We start from the raw sequence: 18,715 nt of genomic DNA on the forward strand, positions 1-18,715 counted from the left end.
AACGCGAGATCAGTACTTTCCATCTTTGATTGTCCTTCGAGGATTAGTTTCAAAAGGTTTCTCTCCCTTGAGGCGGTGCGTTGAAAAGGCAATTAAGGAAAAAACAAGACGGACTCGTCGTTTAGCCTCGCGAATCGCGAATCAAACCGTTCCTCCGCGGTTCTCCCTCTCCTCGGCACGTCCTGCGCGCTGGAGGCTGCACCGGAAGCGGAAGAGTCGGTGGAGAACCGACGATTGATGTAAACGCGCTGCCACGGGTGCATGCGCCGATATAGTCGCATACCAATATATGTATGTGTATATGCATGTATGTATATATCTGTATATATACCTATATATATATACACGTGTAGTTACAAGATATATATACACCTAATATTGCTGTTCGGCTTCGGTGAACGTCGTGTACGCGGGATTAGGTCATCTTCGCGCAACGTAACAAAGTTATCGGGGATCGTAGAGCGGCTAACATCCCCTTTTTCCCGTCGAAGTCGCGTACACATCGGCTGTGAACCACGCTCGAAACGGAACGGAGGTTCGGCGAGCTCTAGAGCGCGTGCACGAAGCAGAATGCAACCCCTCGAGGCGCGACCAAATTGACTTTAACAATAATTTGTCAGGTGAATCAACTCGACGCGCATTACCACCTCGAGCGTCTCTCGATTCGATGAATAAGCACCGGTTGATGCGTTTAGAAAAATAAGGCTGACCTATTCTTGTACGTCTTCGGTTCTTCTTCGATTTCCGATCGAATCGTCATCCGATTTTCGAGACGTTCGAGATAATAATCGTCGAGTCACGCTAGACTTCGTCTCTCTTCGCCGATATCAGAGAGAATACTTTCTGACAAGAGATAGCTTTTTTACAAAAAAAGGGACACGAGGATGTCCCCTAGGGAAACTTTGGGGAGCTTCGATTCACTTTAAAGAATATGAAGAATCCAAAGTGTAGAGACTATTGAGTATCATACCTATTTTTTTTTAATGGATGTCACCGTCTTCGTATCCTTTAAATGCTGAGCGTGAAGGAATGAAATAATTGAAACTGGTGAACCTGACGCAACAGTCTTCCTAGGGGCAACCTCATCAGGATCCTTCTTCGAAGTGCACAACACTAACAACTTTCGTCGGTGGAGTTCTTCAGACAGTATAGACCGATTCCGATCACACGCGGTTCAATTACAGTTGATCCGAACGGTCGAAAACTAATTGAACGTTTTTCGTGTAGTTACGAATTTCTCTTCGAAAATCACGAAAAACCGGTCGTCGGTTAGCTACGACAGCGAAAGGATGACGAGCGATCCGATAACGCGTCCTGCTACCTTTCTCCTTGAGCAACGGAATTCGACTGACATTGAATTCTGGAGCCTGCACTCTTCCCCCCTCCCCCAGTCTCCAAAATAAAACGAGACCCTTCCCTTTGACCTCCTGCTTATTGGCCTATAACTTTCTATTCACGATTTTCCAATTGTTCCTCCTTTTCGTCTTTCAGGTATAATTTGGCTTGTTGCTTAAAATCTACCACGCCCCTTGACGAGTCTAATTGGTATCCCCTAAGATGCGTGTAAATCTACGGTTTACATGTACAAGTGTATGTGTGTATGTTTGTGTACATTGCGTAGAACATGAGTATTCTGAATAATTTTCATTTTCTCTTCTTTTCTTTGTTACGTTCGATGTCTCGAAGAAGCCGTCGCCAAGCAGGTTAATTCGATAATAATGTTTTTGTTTGTTTGTTGCTTTTTGGCCATGCAAAAATATGCCAATTTGTAGTAGCGGGAGCGTCTCGTCGGCACGAATGTCCCCTCCCTCTCTTTCTTCACATTCGATATTAATTATTAATACTTTTCTTATTTTTTTAGGTCTCGTTCTTCGCGTGTACCGACGCGACCTTCGTCTGAACCTCGCACGAAGACCATTCGCGAAGCGATTTAGCGAAAATGCGGCATCCTTAAAAACGTATATGCGAGTGAAATTGCAAGAAATTACAGTTCGGTTATCGGTACATTCAATTCTCGTCAATTCGATGAGGAAAGAGAGTCCGCTGAGTAGATTGTTCCAGTACTCGAACAGACGTTTTCGATTACCACCTCTTTCAACAGATACTCCTTTTTTCCTCGCGGTATCGAGGCTCACGATCGACTTCTTTCTCTCGAAAGTTTAGAATCACCTATAGATTTGCTCACGATTGAAAAAGGTCCAAGCTTCTATTTACAGGCGAATTAGACTCCAGCACTTTTAAAATATTCCAATTTCAGACTTGATCTACGATTGTTGTAAGATTCCCTCGTGATCATAATAGATGATCTCAAACATTTCGATTCTCTCAGGAAATATTCTGCTCATCCTGAAAGAATGTCTTCAGACCAGGAGCCTCGAGACTACCGTCAGGATTCTTAAGAACTTTCACAAGTACTCCCTGGGCCTAGGCGGAGGCCTCTTTCTGTCGCTCCTATCCGAGGTGGTTGTCTGCTCTCTGTCGTCCGTACACTCGAGCATCTGCGTGGTTTCCGTCGCCTCGGAGGGGCTAATGGGTTGCGTGGCAAGCGGCGCCAGGGGTGCGGCACCCTTGTTTCGCGACTTGCTTCTCCGCTTTTTTAGGATTAACTGTCCCAACGGAGTCGAGTCGTCCCCTCGCGAAGTGGTTGCTTGAGCCAGCCTTTCCAGCAGCTCTTTGCTCACTTCCCTCGACGAGCTCTTGTAGTCGGAATCCTTCAGCCTCTCTGACTGCTGCGACTGGTGGTGATGATGATGATGATGATGGTGATGATCTTGGGATTTGGAGGCACGCTCGGTGATGGTGCCCTGCTCCCTGTAGCCCTCGGTCGACGTGGAAGCGGTCACCATCGAAGCCTTCTGCTCTGTGCTCTGCGTCGCCTGGGACAAGCGATGCGAATTATCTAATTCTTAACTCGATAGTTAAGATTAATATAATAAGATAGAGTACTTGGAATTGATATTTGATACTGCATTAACGTAATTGCACTCGAGATATAATGATTAGTAAAATGATGGCATAGAAAAATTTTGGGCCAAAAATTGGCCAACTTTGATCGCTGGTAACTCCGCGAAAAATTGTCGTAGGATCATGATCTTTTTTTTAAATTAAAGGTTGAAGCTTTTGCTTGAAGATACTATGTCTTGATTTTAGAGTTAATGCGCACCCACTACTATAGCCTCTTAAATCTGAGGACATGTTTGTCATATTGAAAATTGCAAAGTTTGACAAGCTGCACCCAGTTGCTAGAATTTTTTTCCAAAATGCCGTTTACAGTAGCATAAAGTTCGAATCTTCCTCTTTAATTTAAAAAAAAAATTAGGTCGCTGCGATTTTTTTTCGCAAAGTTACAGGACTTCAAAGTAACCCCTGCATTTTTGTTATGTATTAGCACTAGTCGGTGTGTTGCATAAATGCAAGGGTTTCTTTGATCTGCTGTAATTTCGCGAAAAAAAATCGTAGCGACTTGATCTTTTTTTTAATTTAAAGGGGAAGGATCGGACTTTATGCTCCTGTGAGTGGTATGTCCTAAAAAAATTCTAGCAACTCTGTACATCTTGTCAAAGTTGGCAATTTTCAATGTGACAAACTGCAAAGTTTGACGGCGTGCAGGGACTTGATACAATTTTTTGCAGAGATATCGCTTACGGTGACATAAAGATGGAACCTTCCCCTTTAAATTAAAAAAAAGATTAAGTCGCTACGATTTTTTTTCGCAAAGTTATAGCACTTTAAAGTAACCCCTATATTTTTGTCGTATGTTGGCACTACGCGATGTGCTGTCAAAATGCAGGGTTTACTTTAAAATGTTGTAACTTTGCGAAAAAAAATCGCAGCGACTTAATCTTTTTTTTAATTTAAAGGGGAAGGTTCCATCTTTATGTCACCGTAAGCGATATCTCTGAAAGAAATTATATCAAGTCCCTGCACGCCGTCAAACTTTGCAGTTTGTCACATTGAAAATTGCCAACTTTGACAAGATGTACAAAGTTGCTAGAATTTTTTTAGGACATACCACTCACAGGAGCATAAAGTCCGATCCTTCCCCTTTAAATTAAAAAAAAGATCAAGTCGCTACGATTTTTTTTCGCGAAATTACAGCAGATCAAAGAAACCCTTGCATTTATGCAACACACCAACTAGTGCTAATACATAACAAAAATGCAGGGGTTACTTTGAAGTCCTGTAACTTTGCGAAAAAAAATCGCAGCGACCTAATTTTTTTTTTAAATTAAAGAGGAAGATTCGAACTTTACGCTACTGTAAACGGCATTTTGGAAAAAAATTCTAGCAACTGGGTGCAACTTGTCAAACTTTGCAATTTTCAATATGACAAACATGTCCTCAGATTTAAGAGGCTATAGTAGTGGGTGCGCATTAACTCTAAAATCAAGACATAGTATCTTCAAGCAAAAGCTTCAACCTTTAATTTAAAAAAAAGATCATGATCCTACGACAATTTTTCGCGGAGTTACCGACGGTCAAAGTTGGCCAATTTTTGGCCCAACATTTTTCTATGCCATCATTCTTTACAGCGGTACATATCTACAGGTGAAAAACCTTTTAATCTTAGGATTCAACCTTAATACAAAGGCATTTAATTGTTAAGAATGAATGGCAATTAAGAAGTTGCGTGATCATTACCTGAGAGCCCTGTTGGTAGGACGAGCTCTGAGGCTGACTGGACGGCTGAGATTGAGCGGAACCGCTGCCACCAGACCCGAAACCAGTCTTCTGTTGCTGCGGGCTGACCGCTGGCAGTCTGTTCATCAGGGTCTGCAACAAGTCCTCGATCTTGGCCAACCTCTGGTTCACGCGCTGCACCTCCAGTTTCAGGTCCACCTTCACCTCCAGCACCGCGGCCAGGATCTCGCGTTCGTGGCTCGGCTGCGTGGTGATCAGACCGTCGTCGTAACTCTCCAGCCGACGCAGCTGTAGCTGTTTCGACTCTGCCGCGTTCGACTGCTGCTGCTGGCTCTCCTTCGCGGTCTCCCCGTCCCCAGACTCCTCAATAGTGCCGCTCAGTTTGCCAAACTTTGGAAACACCTTGTTGCTGCCAGCACTCGAACTTGGACGAGCGTCCCTGGCACTCAGAGACCGTTTGAAGGTGTCTGCTCCAGTTCCTGCTTCGCTACCAGAGTCCAAGCTGGCGCTTCCTGCACAGAATACCGTTTTTCGATGGTTCCACTGTGTTATGATTGATCAAACGTTTTGTTACCCGTAGCGATTAGGAGGCGAAGCTTGAAAGCTCGAGTCTCCTCTTTTTTTAGTTTCTGTGCATTTGAGGTGTAATCATGAGCGTTACCTAACAATCGTCCCCATTTGCCAGCTCGCCCCTTGCCAGCAGTACTGTCCTCTACTGTGGACAGCTTTCTGGGGTGCGAGGACTCGCCTTCTTTGCCCTCCTTGCCGTCTTTCCCGTCACCCTTCTCCACGTCGGCAGTGTGTCGCTCCCTTCGGAACCTGAATAGAAAAAGTGAAGAGCGAGAACGCCCGTGTTTAGTAGCTGACAAAATCTAACTGGACTATTTACAATTACGGGGTAATCAAAAGGCCAGTTTCACTAGGCGATATAATCAAGTAAAGGGGGGTAATAGTAAAATACAATGGTGTACAAAAGTATCGTGGATGGGAAATTACTTTCCAAAAGTTTCACTCTGGGGCCGTGATGGTGAAACTTTTCCTCTCCTCGTTTCTTTTTTTTGCCTTTTTTTCTTTCTGATCAGCGAGCAATATTTCATTTCTGCATCATTAGTCTGTATTTTTTAGCTTAACTTTTTGGCTCGTTTTGGATGAGGTGTGAAGAAATATGTTGTTGGTGGTAAAATGAGTCAAGTTCGTTACTACTGAGGCTAGAGAAAAGGGGAAGACAGCTCCAGCGGTGTGTTCACGAGCAACCTACTTTGGTGTGCCTACGGGATTCGAAAGAAAAGTAATCTCAGTGGTGATAGAATGCCGAATAAAACATACGGGAAAACGGGAAGCGTCGATGAACCAATCATGACTCATTATCTAATCGATATTCTCGGCCCAACACGAGCAACTCTATATCCGCTTCTCTGATGAGAAGTCAAGACACGTTATCGTGACTATTTTCCTGCTTTAATTCACCGACTTCAAAGCTCCGATCTTGAATCGTAATTATACGTAATTATACAGTTGTGAAAAGAATAACGAATCAGAGTAAAGAAGAAAGCATTCTTCATTGAACGATTCATGGGTCACGATTCGAGTTCGTCAACGCAACGTTTGATGATACAGTTCTAATGGTAACAAGCTGCCTGACTAACTTTGAGGACGCCATTGGAAATTCGACGATCTTTTTCGTGCTCAGGACTGAAGAAAAATTGAAAAAATTGAATAATCACCTCGTTCGTTTCTTGGTACGAATGCAAATTGATAAAATCTAAAGAAACATTCTAAGAATCTATCATGCATATAACATGCCACGATCGAGGTTCTCAGAAATCTTTGATAATATATGTCCCATTCTGTGTGGATGTATGTAAGCTTTTCCTTGGCAGTCCGACAGTTTTTCAAGCAGCCACTTGCCATCAGTATATGTGTATATATATGTATCAGGATATATACATATATATAGATACACACACACACACACAAGTAGAGGTGACACAGAGAAATTTGAATCCTAGAGTGTGTATGTCACATGCATTCGGCGTTGCATAAAATTGTAAAAGGATCGGATGCTCCAGGTGCAACGAGGGCTCTGATACTGCTTTCGCTTTTTAAAACATTCCACAGTCGAATCTGCAAGTTCGTTCTTGCTGAAATTCCACTAAATTTCATTGCACACTACTTGATCAACTCTTGTGCCATTTTGGTCGCATAAATCGTAAAACGGCACAGTTAATCGTTCATACTGACAATGAGATAAGGTCGTGTGAATCCTGAAATCTGCGAAAGAGACAGAGAGCCCCACTTTTGCTCTATACAATCCTGGTTTCACTAAAAGAATGTCTATATATATGTATATATACGTTATATATATAGTAAATATATATGGTGGGAGAAAGATGCGCATAACCCTCTAAAGCCGTATATTTTACAGCACTCTAGCATTCGTTAGAACTGCAGTGATCGCCAAAAAGATGGCAAAGATTGTATGGCACCGAGGTGATGTGTACGCATCCCGGAAAGAGATACGTTTCCTGTGCGAATCGTGGATCCCTGCCCATCCTCCTCTTCATCCCGGTTCGCCTCGATAAAGGAGAGCAACCAAGAATTTCGATAAGATTTCTCTTTAAAATTGCAATTCGCTCCATGGTCGGGGTGTGCTCGATTCGCACAGGTGTTTACTGGTGGACGTGCTGTGAGAATATAACATAGTATATATCGGTCTCTCTTTCAAGCGTGTGTACAGCGATTGCACATCCGTGATACCCTCTTCGAACGTGGCAACCCTTCTCGAGATGCGTTCAGATTTTCAGACAGATCGTTGCTCTCGGGTGCGCGTGTTAAGGATCAAACGAACGAGAAAAACGGCCGCGAACGGGTGGTTTTCCAAAAAAATTCCACCGTCCATCATCATTCGTCGTTGGTCGATCGTTGGTCGATCGTTGGTCGAAACTTGTCGCTCGTCTCAGTGACAAAAATCTCGATTCTATGGATCTCTCTCTCTCTCTCTCTCTCGCTCAATCTTTCGACCAAAAAACCACGCAGCTAATGCACGATCGTCGCGACAGATATGTTACACGTATAATATATGCAATAAGGTACCCGTATGTATAGCTAGAATAATTATATATCGAAATAAATGTATGCACATACATTGCGATGAGTGACTATGGCATCGCTGCAAGTTTTAGGATCCTTCGACTTCGATAGAGTTCATTTTCACGGACAAAAATCGACTCAACTTGTCTGTGTTATAACGTGAAGCTAACATGAAAGATAGTAAGTTGATTTATTATACAATAAATAGCGCCTATCGAAAAAGTAAGAAGGGAAAATCTAGGGAACGTTGAAACTGCGCCAATTTCTGAACGAGTCTGAGTAAGTCTATAAAAAGCTACTATTCTACTCGTTTCGAAGTTTCTGTACTTGATGCTACTTTCACCCCCTTTCGCGGAATATTATTAACAGATTAAAACCCTTGCTAAAAGCAGTAGAATCATGAAAAATTGCAGTGAAGCTATAGTTGCACACCGCGGCGTATATACACTGGTATGTAGAAGAGAGAAAAATATCACAGTCGATAGTAATAATAATATAACGGTATACAACAATAATAATAACGATGGTTGTAATATAATCATAATGAGGATAAGAAGAATCAATAATCGAATCAATCAAATGGTAATCAATTAATTGATAATCAATCAGTGTACGTAAGAAGTAGCAAAGATGGCAATAAAAAAGAATGAAGAAGAATAAATAAATACGTAAGAAATGAAATTGCCTAAAACTGGGCCAGGGTGGCAGGACGTTCACGGTGAGCTCCTCGTCGGAATCCTGCTGGGACCGTCCGTTTGCGGCCCTGCTCACGCCGATCTGGGCATCCCCGTCGGTCTTGAACCTTTTCGGACAACAGGCCAGCCAAGCAACGGATCAACAATCAACAACAATTTACCACAGAGATACACGATAGGATAGGCTAATCAGACGTGACCGCCCGCTGGCGACACGCTGTTCTTTCTGCTTCTCATCTTCTCCTCCTCTCCCTCCCTCTCTCTCACTCAGCCTCTCACGCACTCTTACTTTCGCTAATTCTTCACGGTTCTCCTTCTTATTAGTCTCTTGCTAATTCATTAATAAACTGTCATCATGTTTGTGCGCGCGTGTACGCCCTGTGGATCCCTGTGCAGCAGCACCAGGAGCTGCATTTCTCTATTCAAACCAGAAGACAATTTGATGCTTACTCAGAGGCCAAATCGGTGTACGAGAAAATCACGATAGAGTTCTAGAATGGGATGCATCGAAAAAAGATCACGGAAATACGCGCGCGCAAAAAACAAAACTTTGGCTTCCTTTAAAGTCCTTCATCTTCCATTTCCGCTCGAGCCTCGAAAATGAAAAAAATTAAATTCTTCGGGCAGGATTAGAATTCGACGCGAGACACGTAGATATCACGTTTCTTCAAAGTTATTATATGCGAAGACAGTTGAAGGTAATAGGCCAGATCGAAGGTACTTGAAACATTTGAAAAGGTAGGCAAAATTAGCACCGAAAGATGAAGGGCCATGGAGAAAAGCGAAGAAGAGTTCGTTAGTGAATGGAATGAATTCGGTGACAACATATTTCGTCCCTACCTCGAGAAAATTTTCCGCACTAGGTGATCCTGCGCTTGATCCAACTGAGGCTCGTTCTTTTCTTTCTCTGCCAGCTCCTTTTCTCGACGGACATCCGCCACCTTCCTGAATATGAGCTGCATGCAATGTTTCGCGTTTCATTAAACCAATCATCTTTCCCTCTGCTCCAACAAACTAATGTTTCCACATTTAATGCGATTACACTTTAATTAACGATACATCATTTAATTAATTTCCGGGTAACGATGCCAATTCGTCCATTTATTGCGGTATACATTACAATTACAATTATTCGTAATTAAAACGGTACGATGAAATTGTAAACAGCAAAGGATTATTTGCGACGAATGAAATAATTATTTGTGCATCCGAGATTTTTCTCTACTATTACTGATGTTGTGTAACGCGACAAACTCTTTATCGAAGTTTTCCACCCTTTACTATATAGGTGGTGATTATTCGATCAGTTGCTAAGTATTGATTATTCGCATTGTTAGTATTGTGAGTGATTGTGAATAAATTCGGCCTTTCGAAATGACGTTCTGCTTTAGTAATGTTGCCTGGAAACAGAATCACTGGCAACGATTTAACACCTTCTAGTGTTGTTCCTTTAAAATACGGTGTGCAATTGAAGCTATAATAGAAATCCAATAATATCTTTTCGGTAGTTGAACGTTCAACGCCGATAAAATCAAGTTTTTCTTTATCCTTTCGTTTTTCTCTGATAAAAGTCGCGATAAAGAGGTGTGAGAGCCTGTATGTTCAGGTCGCGTGTCGCGCGTGCGTTCTGAGGGTAGTCGATAGGCGCACAAGTAGCAGACTACCTGCACCCGACTAACCTCAAAATATTTTATTTATCGTGTCAGATCGGAAAAGGTACGGATCGTTCCACTGACGAGTTCCCTCAAGGAACATCGTCCCGAATGCGTCGTTCGAGATTTTGAAGAAAGGTACGCGGCCTCGCGCGTACTTTCACCTCCGTGATTCGATTATAATCGAACCAGTTAGGAAAAAAGAAAAGGTGTATGGATTACAGTGGACAGTGCTCCTCGCGTTTCAAAGGTTTGCTATCCCTTTCTTTAAATATATTTTTCTCCTGTCTAGAATCATGATATTAGGTAGATTTACTTTGCCATTCGCAGAAAAAAACTGGATAGAATTCAAGGGAACTATTTCATATTTTTTCGGGCAAGTAGATTAGGTGTCTGGTGGTCAGACAAACAGTCATTTTTTAACGAAAACGATTTGTTTCAGATGGGTCATGGATCGAGCCGTTCTGCTTCGTCCGCAAATATTCTATCCACGGACGAGCTGACTTTAGTTGAGAATCTATTTAAATCCATGTCTCGAAGTTCTGGTTCCATAAAACGCGAGGATATTTTTAAACATTGGTCCACCCATTTGGATGACATACTATTACAATTTGTAGTGAGATTTTTGTGCCATGAACCAGGAAAGAGGATTTCTACAATAAATGGAGAGAACTTTGGACGCCTGTACGTGTTTGCTGTTCGGGGTAGCCCTGAAGAGAGGACAAGCCTGATTTTTAATGGTTTTTCTGAGGAAGAACAGAAACATGAAATACCCACCACAACGTTCCTTCAATATGTTCAAGCTACGATAAATTCATACCTAAGATTGCAAAAGAATTCTGGCAACTCGCATTACTTGACCTGGAGTAGCATTGGCTGTACCGTGAATACCAGAAGAATAGGAATGCGTTCAAGAAGCCTATGCGAAGATATTATTAAACATGGAGATGCCCTGACTGCTGATCAAATTGAAATTTGGTTTGCTACGATTGCTACATTCAAAATAATCCAATCGCACGTTTTTCAGTGCCTTTTCTTAATCTCTCAAAAGAAAGGAGACAAGAATACTAATAGTCGAATAAACGATTTAAATCTTCTGCCAGTCTGCAAGGGATTGGAAAACATACCGCATTTTCCAAGCATTTTGGGTTTGGGAGATGTTCTGTTTTTAAACTTGAGTTTGCCTCATGAACTTCGCAACGAATGGAGATTTTTGTTCTCTAGTCAAGTACACGGAGAATCTTTCTCCACGATGCTAGGAAGAATTACTATGCAAGGATCCACGATTATAATACTTCAAGATACAGATGATCATGTGTTTGGTGGTTTTGCTTCTGACAGCTGGACAATTGGGCCAAACTTTATGGGAAATCAATCTTCCTTTCTGTTCAAACTTGAACCAGATATACTAACATTTTCCGCTACAGGTTATAATAACCACTATCAGTACTTAAATCTTCACCAACAAACTATGCCTAATGGTTTGTTAATGGGAGGGCAACTTAACTATCCTGGGCTATGGTTGGATTGTGAATATGGAACTGGAAAGTCAAGTATATCATGTACGACTTTTCAAAATTATGTACAACTCAGTGGCAAGGAGAACTTTAAGATCAAACATTGTGAAGTGTGGGGCGTCGGTCCACTACCGGAAGCAGAGGATGACTTGCGAGACTCTAGATCAATTTTAGATCAAGACTCTACGTCTAAAGTTATGTTAGAATTGTCTGGGCGTAAAATGCACAGTGACGGATTGAGGGAGAGCAATGAGTAATTGTGATATTAAAGATACGCGCGAGATTTGCTAGTATTAGAATATATACGAAATTATCAGGCAGCTTTAAATGTAACAGCTTTTTAGAAGAAACAACAACCATTGTAAAACAGTATTTGTAATGGGATGGTGAAAAAATAACGATCGTTATCATTCGCATTTGTATTTCGCATCGAAAGAACCGATAACGACTAAAAAATCTATTCTACATTTTTTTCTGTTTCTTATCATTTACGAAGAGAAGTTCCACATCCCTGTAACGGCCTGATCTCTTTCGTGCTAGCGTCATCTCTATGATCAATTATTATACAAGTTTTTTATGTCGTGTCGCGATACGTTCAAAAGAAGTATCCGTGTAAGTTGCTGTGTCTTTTAAATGCCTACTATCTAGTGCCTGGTGAATCATCAATCATTTTTAATCGGGGTTACGTGGTACAATCAAACTCTATCAATAAACGTTGTACAACAGCATGGGTTACTATTGTTATATAAGAGTTTTAGTGTATTATCCGTGATATGTCGTGAATTGTCGCGCGAACGCAAGCTGAACGTTCGTCGAAGCAACCAACAACCAAAGAGAAAACACTGCACTGTTATTCGATACGTTGAGAGTTAAATAAAGAACTGAAACCTTAGCAATTGTCTGTATACCTATTTTTCCTTTCATAGAAAAGTATTAATGATAGAACACTGAACCCCTACTATTCCACCGTTATCCAATTAGTAGAAATTCATTTATGTAATTAATTTAAAGCGTCCAGGTAAGAGAAGAAATAGTTGAGAATGTTGCTTACCCGATGGCTCAAATTGTACGTTAGAACGAGATTCCTGGTGAAGGAGATCGCAAAGGCCTGATAAAAATTCAGAACCTCCAGCAGTCGATCCCTCTTGATCGTGTGAAGGTCACAATAAGTGAGGGCTCGAACGTTGGCCGCGCTTTGTCCCCCGGACGAGGGTTTCCAAAAACTATCCCCGAACACATCACCCTTCCCGAGGATCGCTACCACCTCGTCATCTTGGATGACCTCGAGGCTTCCGGTTACGATGAAGCATAGGGAATCGATCGACTCGCCCGTGTGATAAAGCAAATCGCCGGGAGCGCTGTGCGACATTGTGAAGTGCATCGCCAATGCGCGCAGGCAACCGTCGGAGGCCAACCTGAAAGTCCAATCAAACTTAATCTTTCTCATTCGAAACCTAAATCTCTCTCGACACAGTTCTATTTTGCCTCGCTGGCGGACACTTGCCTGAATGCTGGATGTTCGTTGAAGACCTTTCTGTTCAGGTGAACGCAGATGTCCGCCTTCATGTCTTTGGGACAGTAGTTGAGCACTTTGTCCGTATCTAGGCCCTTGGTCATCGCCCAAGTGCTCACGACATAGTCCATTACCCTCTCGCTGAGAGCTTTCGGCACCTCGTGCAGTTTCATGAACTCCCTGACGTTGTTCAGCATGTCGTGGTACTTGGCGGTGGCGGATGTCATTTGCTGGATGATCGTGGTTACGTGACCAAAAATCGTGGCGTATAGCAGAGCTGTATAACCGAGAATAGATGAGAAAAACGTTCAAAGAATGCATCGTAAATCGAAGAGCGTACCAGCGATGATCATCATGCAGATGGTGAAGATTTTCTCGTTGTCGGTCTCGGCAGCGACGTTCCCGAAGCCTACGGAGGTCATGCAGGTCATCGTGAAGTACAACGCAGTGACGTACATGGTCCTCCTGGACGGGCCTGCCACCAACTCCGGTGCGGTGCTGGTATTGGTCCACAGATAGTTGTAGGGCGATTGGGTCACGTTCGCCAGCTTCCATAGCCAGGAATACTGGACCCCGTTCTCGGCGTCCGACCTTCCTATCGAGTACCTTCAACGCAACGACACTTCTTACTTCGAATGGAACATCTGGGGCACGCACAGCCACGAGAGATTCGGAGTATGAAGGGCGATCGCGTGAAAAAAGCACGTCGCATGCTTTTTCTGATCGTCGATCGTTGCCAAGCATCAGCCGCCTTGCCTTCTTCCCGACTGCCATCCCTTTTAGGCGGAGACGGCGTAAAACCGTCTGTTAACTGGGTCACTTTCGCGATGCGTTAACTCGCGACTCGACACGACGAGTTCACTTTTTCCACCTTGTTAATGGGTTAAGCTTTCATTGTCCCCGGTTCACCCTCTCCAATTCCCCGAGGTAAGATTTTCTGTTCCGTAGCGGGTCGCGAAAGGGATCGCAGTCAAACACTCGTAGCGTGGCTCCTTTGAGACCGAAGAGGTTTGCTAACTTAAAATAATAGCGCTTCTCTAAAGGCTCAGGCTCGCGTAATATTACGTCCTATCGCTGCCGTCCGTTCGAGAAAGAACGTAGCGAAAAGGAAAGGATTCTTTGTCAACGGACGAGTGGGGGCTTTATCTTCTTCTCGCTCTCGAGGGAACTTTTTGTCTCTTCAAAGCTAGCGTTAATTTCAAGCAGTACTTCATTTATATCGGTCCGCGCGGAGGAAGCAAAAATAATTGAGAAGCGGGGGCAAAAGAGCGAAGCAGTTTCAAATCGCAACGTTCTTTTCTGGCTTTAGTAGCGTAACAGGTCGAGTCCTCTTTCGATTCTCGGGTCGAGACGATTCGCTTCGCTAGGTAACACAAACGAGCAGCTATCTAAAGGCTGTAGCGGACTCTCTTTCGTATCGGGGATCATCGACGCGTTCTCAAACTGTCTTCAAAATCAGCTAGAAACTCGACGCAAGCTCGTCTCAAAAGAGAGAGAGAGAGAGAGCCGAAGCTGTTTCCGTCCCCGATCCGAACGAGAGTGGAGAGCGGCTCAAGCGTCGCGAAGTGTCACCGTGTATGTGTACTTGTGTGTTGTGTGTGAATGATACTGCATTACGTTGGGAAATGTAATGACGTCGAGGGTAGCCGTCAATCCTGCCGCAGCTGTGTTACCTTTCTCTGTGTGTGGGCAGGGTAAAATCACCTTAAAGTGACGTACCAGACACAGGCCAGCCAGTGAGCAACCAACATGTAGAAACAGAGCAGAAGAATGAGCATCGCGGCTCCATACTCCAGATACCGGTCTAGCTTGCGCACCACGCGACCCAGTCGGAGCAGACGAACCACCTTCAGGGCGGAGAACAGGCTCCCTATCCCATCCTCGTCGTGATCGAACGCGTTGAACACGTCGTAGGGAAGGCAGCTGAGGAGGTCGATGATGAACCATGACTTCAAATAATTCATCCTGATCACCTGGAATCAGAGTTTCATGAGTCGCTAGGGATAGGGGTTGGTAGAGTCGTTGCAAGCCTGCTCTTCGCTGGCAACTACCTTCGGGTCGGAAACCACCTCGCCGCCAGGACCGACGAAGGTTGTGTGGAAGTTCAGGACAATGTCGATGAAGAATATGACGTCGACGATGCTATCGACGACCAGCAGGGAGACGTCTTCGCTGGTCTTGTTCTTGAAGGCGACGTTGTAGGGCACCATGATGGCCGTGTAAAAGGTCAGACACAAGATGATCCAATCCCAGATTGCCTTGAACGCGCAGTAATGTAACAAAATGTGCGGCGGTGTCTTCGGTGCTTCCTGCCTGTACTGCGGCAGCACGTCGCCGCTTAAGGACATCATCTGAAGGGGATATTCCAACTATGGAATTACGATCCTCGAACTTACCACTATTCCTGTTCGCCCCTTTCACAGAGCTGCCAATTGTTCGCAGTTCAACAGTTTTACAGCCGCTCGATTTAGAGCGGAATAACGATCGATTTGGCCTAACAAATGCAACTATGAATAATCCCGTAATCTTTCGAGTGCACGAACGCGAATCCGCCGAATCAGCAAAATTTCAATGGAAATCTCTCGCGAACAAGAGCTGACTAAACCGTGGAGAAGTTCAACGCGATATAAACTTATCTGTGAGCAGCAATTTCAAAATCCCTTTCTAGCTCCCGTAGAACGAACAGGTAAATTGTTCGAACACGATTAACCGAACTTACATGAGCTAGGTGGGACTGCTTTCCTGTGGTTGGCAACACGGAATCCTTGAGGGCAGGTAGATGTGAGCTGAACTGCGAAGCAAGAACGGATTTGGATCTGGTGACGGATCTGGCTAGTTTCGCGAACTTGGAGAGGCCACCCTTGCTGTCGTCTGCCTCGATTGGCTGCTTCAGGGCAGTGATGTCCCGGAAGGTCAAGAGGAACAGGACCACCAGGTCCCGTTCGTTTTTTATCGGCGCTATTTGGAGAAGCAGCCATAGCGGTGTTTCTGTATGCATTAAGCGAAACAGCAGACTGTCATTCACCAGGTAACAGTGGTCCTTCATCGATCGCTAATCTATTGACCAACTATCGTCGGTCATCGACCTAATTTAGCCGTTCTTGTCCCTTTACGGTACGTCTGATATGCTGCATCAGACTGCATTCCATGCAGGAAGATTCCTCTTTCGATTGCGGCGGCCTGCACTTCTCGACTATTTGTCTTTCTAACAACTTTTTAAGGAATTCAGAGAAGAACTCTTCCTGCAAGGCATGCTCTATCATGCTATGAATATGAAAGCTGTTGCTTACAAGACAGCAAGTAACACAGAATAAATAGGCTCAGTCTACACGGATAGAGTGGCGGGGAACGGTAGCTGGAGCGAAGCTGGGTGCGAAACGAAGATGCGGTTCTCTGAGGGTAAACTCATTAACTCATGCCACCATGCCAATGAATAGAGCTTGCGTGTCCAGTGCAAATCACACAGCTGAAGTTCCTATCGAACATCCTCTGTGTCTGCTCTAGGAGACAGTGGATCCAGTGTATATTTCTGGAACGAATGAGTCTCTACTTTGATTAATATCAAGCAGTCTCCTCTGGGAATGTGAGTAGATCAACTCTAGATTTTAGAATAAATGAAAAAAAGAAAAGAAATATGCATATTTAATATCCAGAAATTGAGACAATCTTTAGGCGATGCGGTTAAAAAGAGAAAACTAATTGCTAATTGTGTGATACTTATTCTATTGGACGAGGAAGTTTGTTCTTAGAATTTTTGGGATTTTATAACAACTATGGATTAAAAAATGTCACTCATTTATCGCGCTATCGAGTAAAGAGAGCTGCTTTGTTTCATAAATGCTGATTTCGTTTGTTTCAGTGGACTGTTTAGGCCAAAATACGCCATCCAAGAAAAGTGTACAAGGTTGGATACATCATACAAGTATGAATATCAGTGTCCTGGTGGTTGAGTTTTCGTATGGATAGGGATACCGAGGACTGTGGATCGTAATTCAAATCTGAACGCTTCGTTATAGTCATGGACCATGAATGATGGGTACTAAGTCGTTCCGTAAGAAGCACTCCCGAGCGGAAAATCCTGTTAGCAAACTGTCGGAGTTAGCGTTGGATGCCTCTCATGGACGGCAACTCCCAAAAAGTCCTTGGTATCCCTTGGCCAAGAGTTCTCACCCCGAAACATTGGTCGAAGGTTGTCGACGAGCATTCGACAATGCTTTTCATTCTTTTCTTGTCCACGCTCAACAAGGTCACTTAAATTAAAGCGACCTTTCTCGCGACCCCAGATTCCGAGCATTGTCGAGCCACCGATTAGGCTACCAAGCTATCAAATGTAGCGAGATAAACGTCGACGAGAGTGACGAGACGTCGACGCTGGGAAAAACTGCGTCAAGGATCGTTTGCTGCGTTTCATCGCTCTCATTCGACCTGCTATCCTTCGCCTAATGGTTACTTGGACTCGCCTAGCGACAGGGATCAGTACTCGACGCTAATTGGAAGCCTTCTAATTATATGGAATAATTAGACTGCTTGGGAGACGTAGGGTTTACAATCTGACTTCTGAAACTATCTAATTTTCTGATATATGTATATTTTCAGGATTCAGGAAAATATTTTCAGGATTTATCAATTTATAAATTATAGACTCGATTATAAACCCTTATCGTTGCTCTCTAATGGTTCGGTCTCACGAAATTTCGATAGTAACCAACCCTCGAAGCAAGCTAGCTCACCTACGAGGGCATGTATATACATACGTATGTAGTGTGTTTACTGGAGTATCTCAAAAATCAAATAAATCTTGCAATTACTCTGTTTGGACGGCGACACTCTATTGTCCACGAGACACTGTTAATTGTAGCATCCTTGCAACGCTTCAATTAAGACGAACACACACACATGGACAAAATGTACTTCGATACTTGCTTACGTACTCAGCGAACACCTTCTCGACAAATTCAACATAAGTAAACTATGGGAACTGTTCGATAAGACGGATACATCATGGGTTGCTCTTCGATGATTTCGTTGTGACGCATTGAGGAATAGATGGAGTAGAAATGGAGCAAGATAATATCGAGACAGGACTTGCATTTTGAATTTTTAAATTTTTAAATTTTTGAATTTTTGAATATTTGAATATTTGAATATTTGAATATTTGAATATTTAAAAAGAAAATTTGTTAAATTCAAATATTTGAATATCGAAAATTTCGTAATCAGGAATATTACCGAGTATCTGAAGAACTAAGAAGAGGGAAGCGTCGCAACCGAAAAGATCGAAGGTTGGCGCGATCACGGTCTGTTCGCCGAGCTGACAGAAGGACAACATATGTGCGAAATGTTTACGCGTCGACAGGTGTACAATACGTGTTCAGTACTTAGTAGGATAGATTCGGGGCAAATTAACTGAAATCAAGAGAAGGCGGGAGGTCGAATAGTGTCCTCTCAATATGGGCGCCCTTCGGTCCAGGGATCGTTCGACGATCCTTGTACGTGTGTCGTCTCTTGTTCACGCTAAAGGTGGGCGTATAACAATTGTATACAGTATCCTCCAATGTACATACGCATCAGTATTTTAGTATATATAATTTATAGGTATATGTATAT

The 18,715-nt window shown here is 43.3% G+C and overlaps 2 protein-coding genes across 4 annotated transcripts in view; one reads left to right on the forward strand and one right to left on the reverse strand.

Annotated features, from left to right (window-relative positions):
- Positions 1-2,017: 2,017 nt before the first annotated feature.
- Positions 2,018-18,715, reverse strand: part of Eag (potassium voltage-gated channel protein ether a go-go) — a 36,349-nt gene continuing 19,651 nt past the window's right edge. The window contains exons 4-14 of one of the 3 annotated variants that reach the window (XM_076388023.1): positions 15,828-16,096; positions 15,160-15,459; positions 14,828-15,081; positions 13,449-13,714; positions 13,100-13,385; positions 12,647-13,010; positions 9,267-9,382; positions 8,417-8,533; positions 5,303-5,460; positions 4,642-5,153; positions 2,018-2,876 (exon numbers count right to left, since the gene is read on the reverse strand). In XM_076388023.1, the coding sequence (XP_076244138.1) occupies positions 2,406-2,876; positions 4,642-5,153; positions 5,303-5,460; positions 8,417-8,533; positions 9,267-9,382; positions 12,647-13,010; positions 13,100-13,385; positions 13,449-13,714; positions 14,828-15,081; positions 15,160-15,459; positions 15,828-16,096 (3,113 nt within the window). In that variant the 3' untranslated portion in view covers positions 2,018-2,405. Of the gene's footprint in view, positions 2,877-4,641; positions 5,154-5,302; positions 5,461-8,416; positions 8,534-9,266; positions 9,383-12,646; positions 13,011-13,099; positions 13,386-13,448; positions 13,715-14,812; positions 15,082-15,159; positions 15,460-15,827; positions 16,097-18,715 lie in introns of all 3 variants that reach the window. The other 2 variants (XM_076388022.1, XM_076388021.1) reach the window with 2 other exon arrangements.
- On the forward strand, positions 10,099-12,487 carry LOC143184453 (MTOR-associated protein MEAK7). The gene is made up of 2 exons (XM_076386694.1): positions 10,099-10,328; positions 10,521-12,487. The coding sequence occupies exon 2, from the start codon at positions 10,521-10,523 to the stop codon at positions 11,850-11,852; it is 1,332 nt and encodes a 443-aa protein (XP_076242809.1). The 5' UTR covers positions 10,099-10,328; the 3' UTR covers positions 11,853-12,487.

This window comes from Calliopsis andreniformis, chromosome 10, assembly GCF_051401765.1.
Source record: "Calliopsis andreniformis isolate RMS-2024a chromosome 10, iyCalAndr_principal, whole genome shotgun sequence".
NCBI classification, from domain to species: domain Eukaryota; kingdom Metazoa; phylum Arthropoda; class Insecta; order Hymenoptera; family Andrenidae; genus Calliopsis; species Calliopsis andreniformis.

What these genes read in the sequence shown, in the direction of transcription:
- LOC143184453 (XM_076386694.1), top strand. Translation starts at nt 10,521, where the DNA reads ATGGGTCATGGATCGAGCCGTTCTGCTTCGTCCGCAAATATTCTATCC.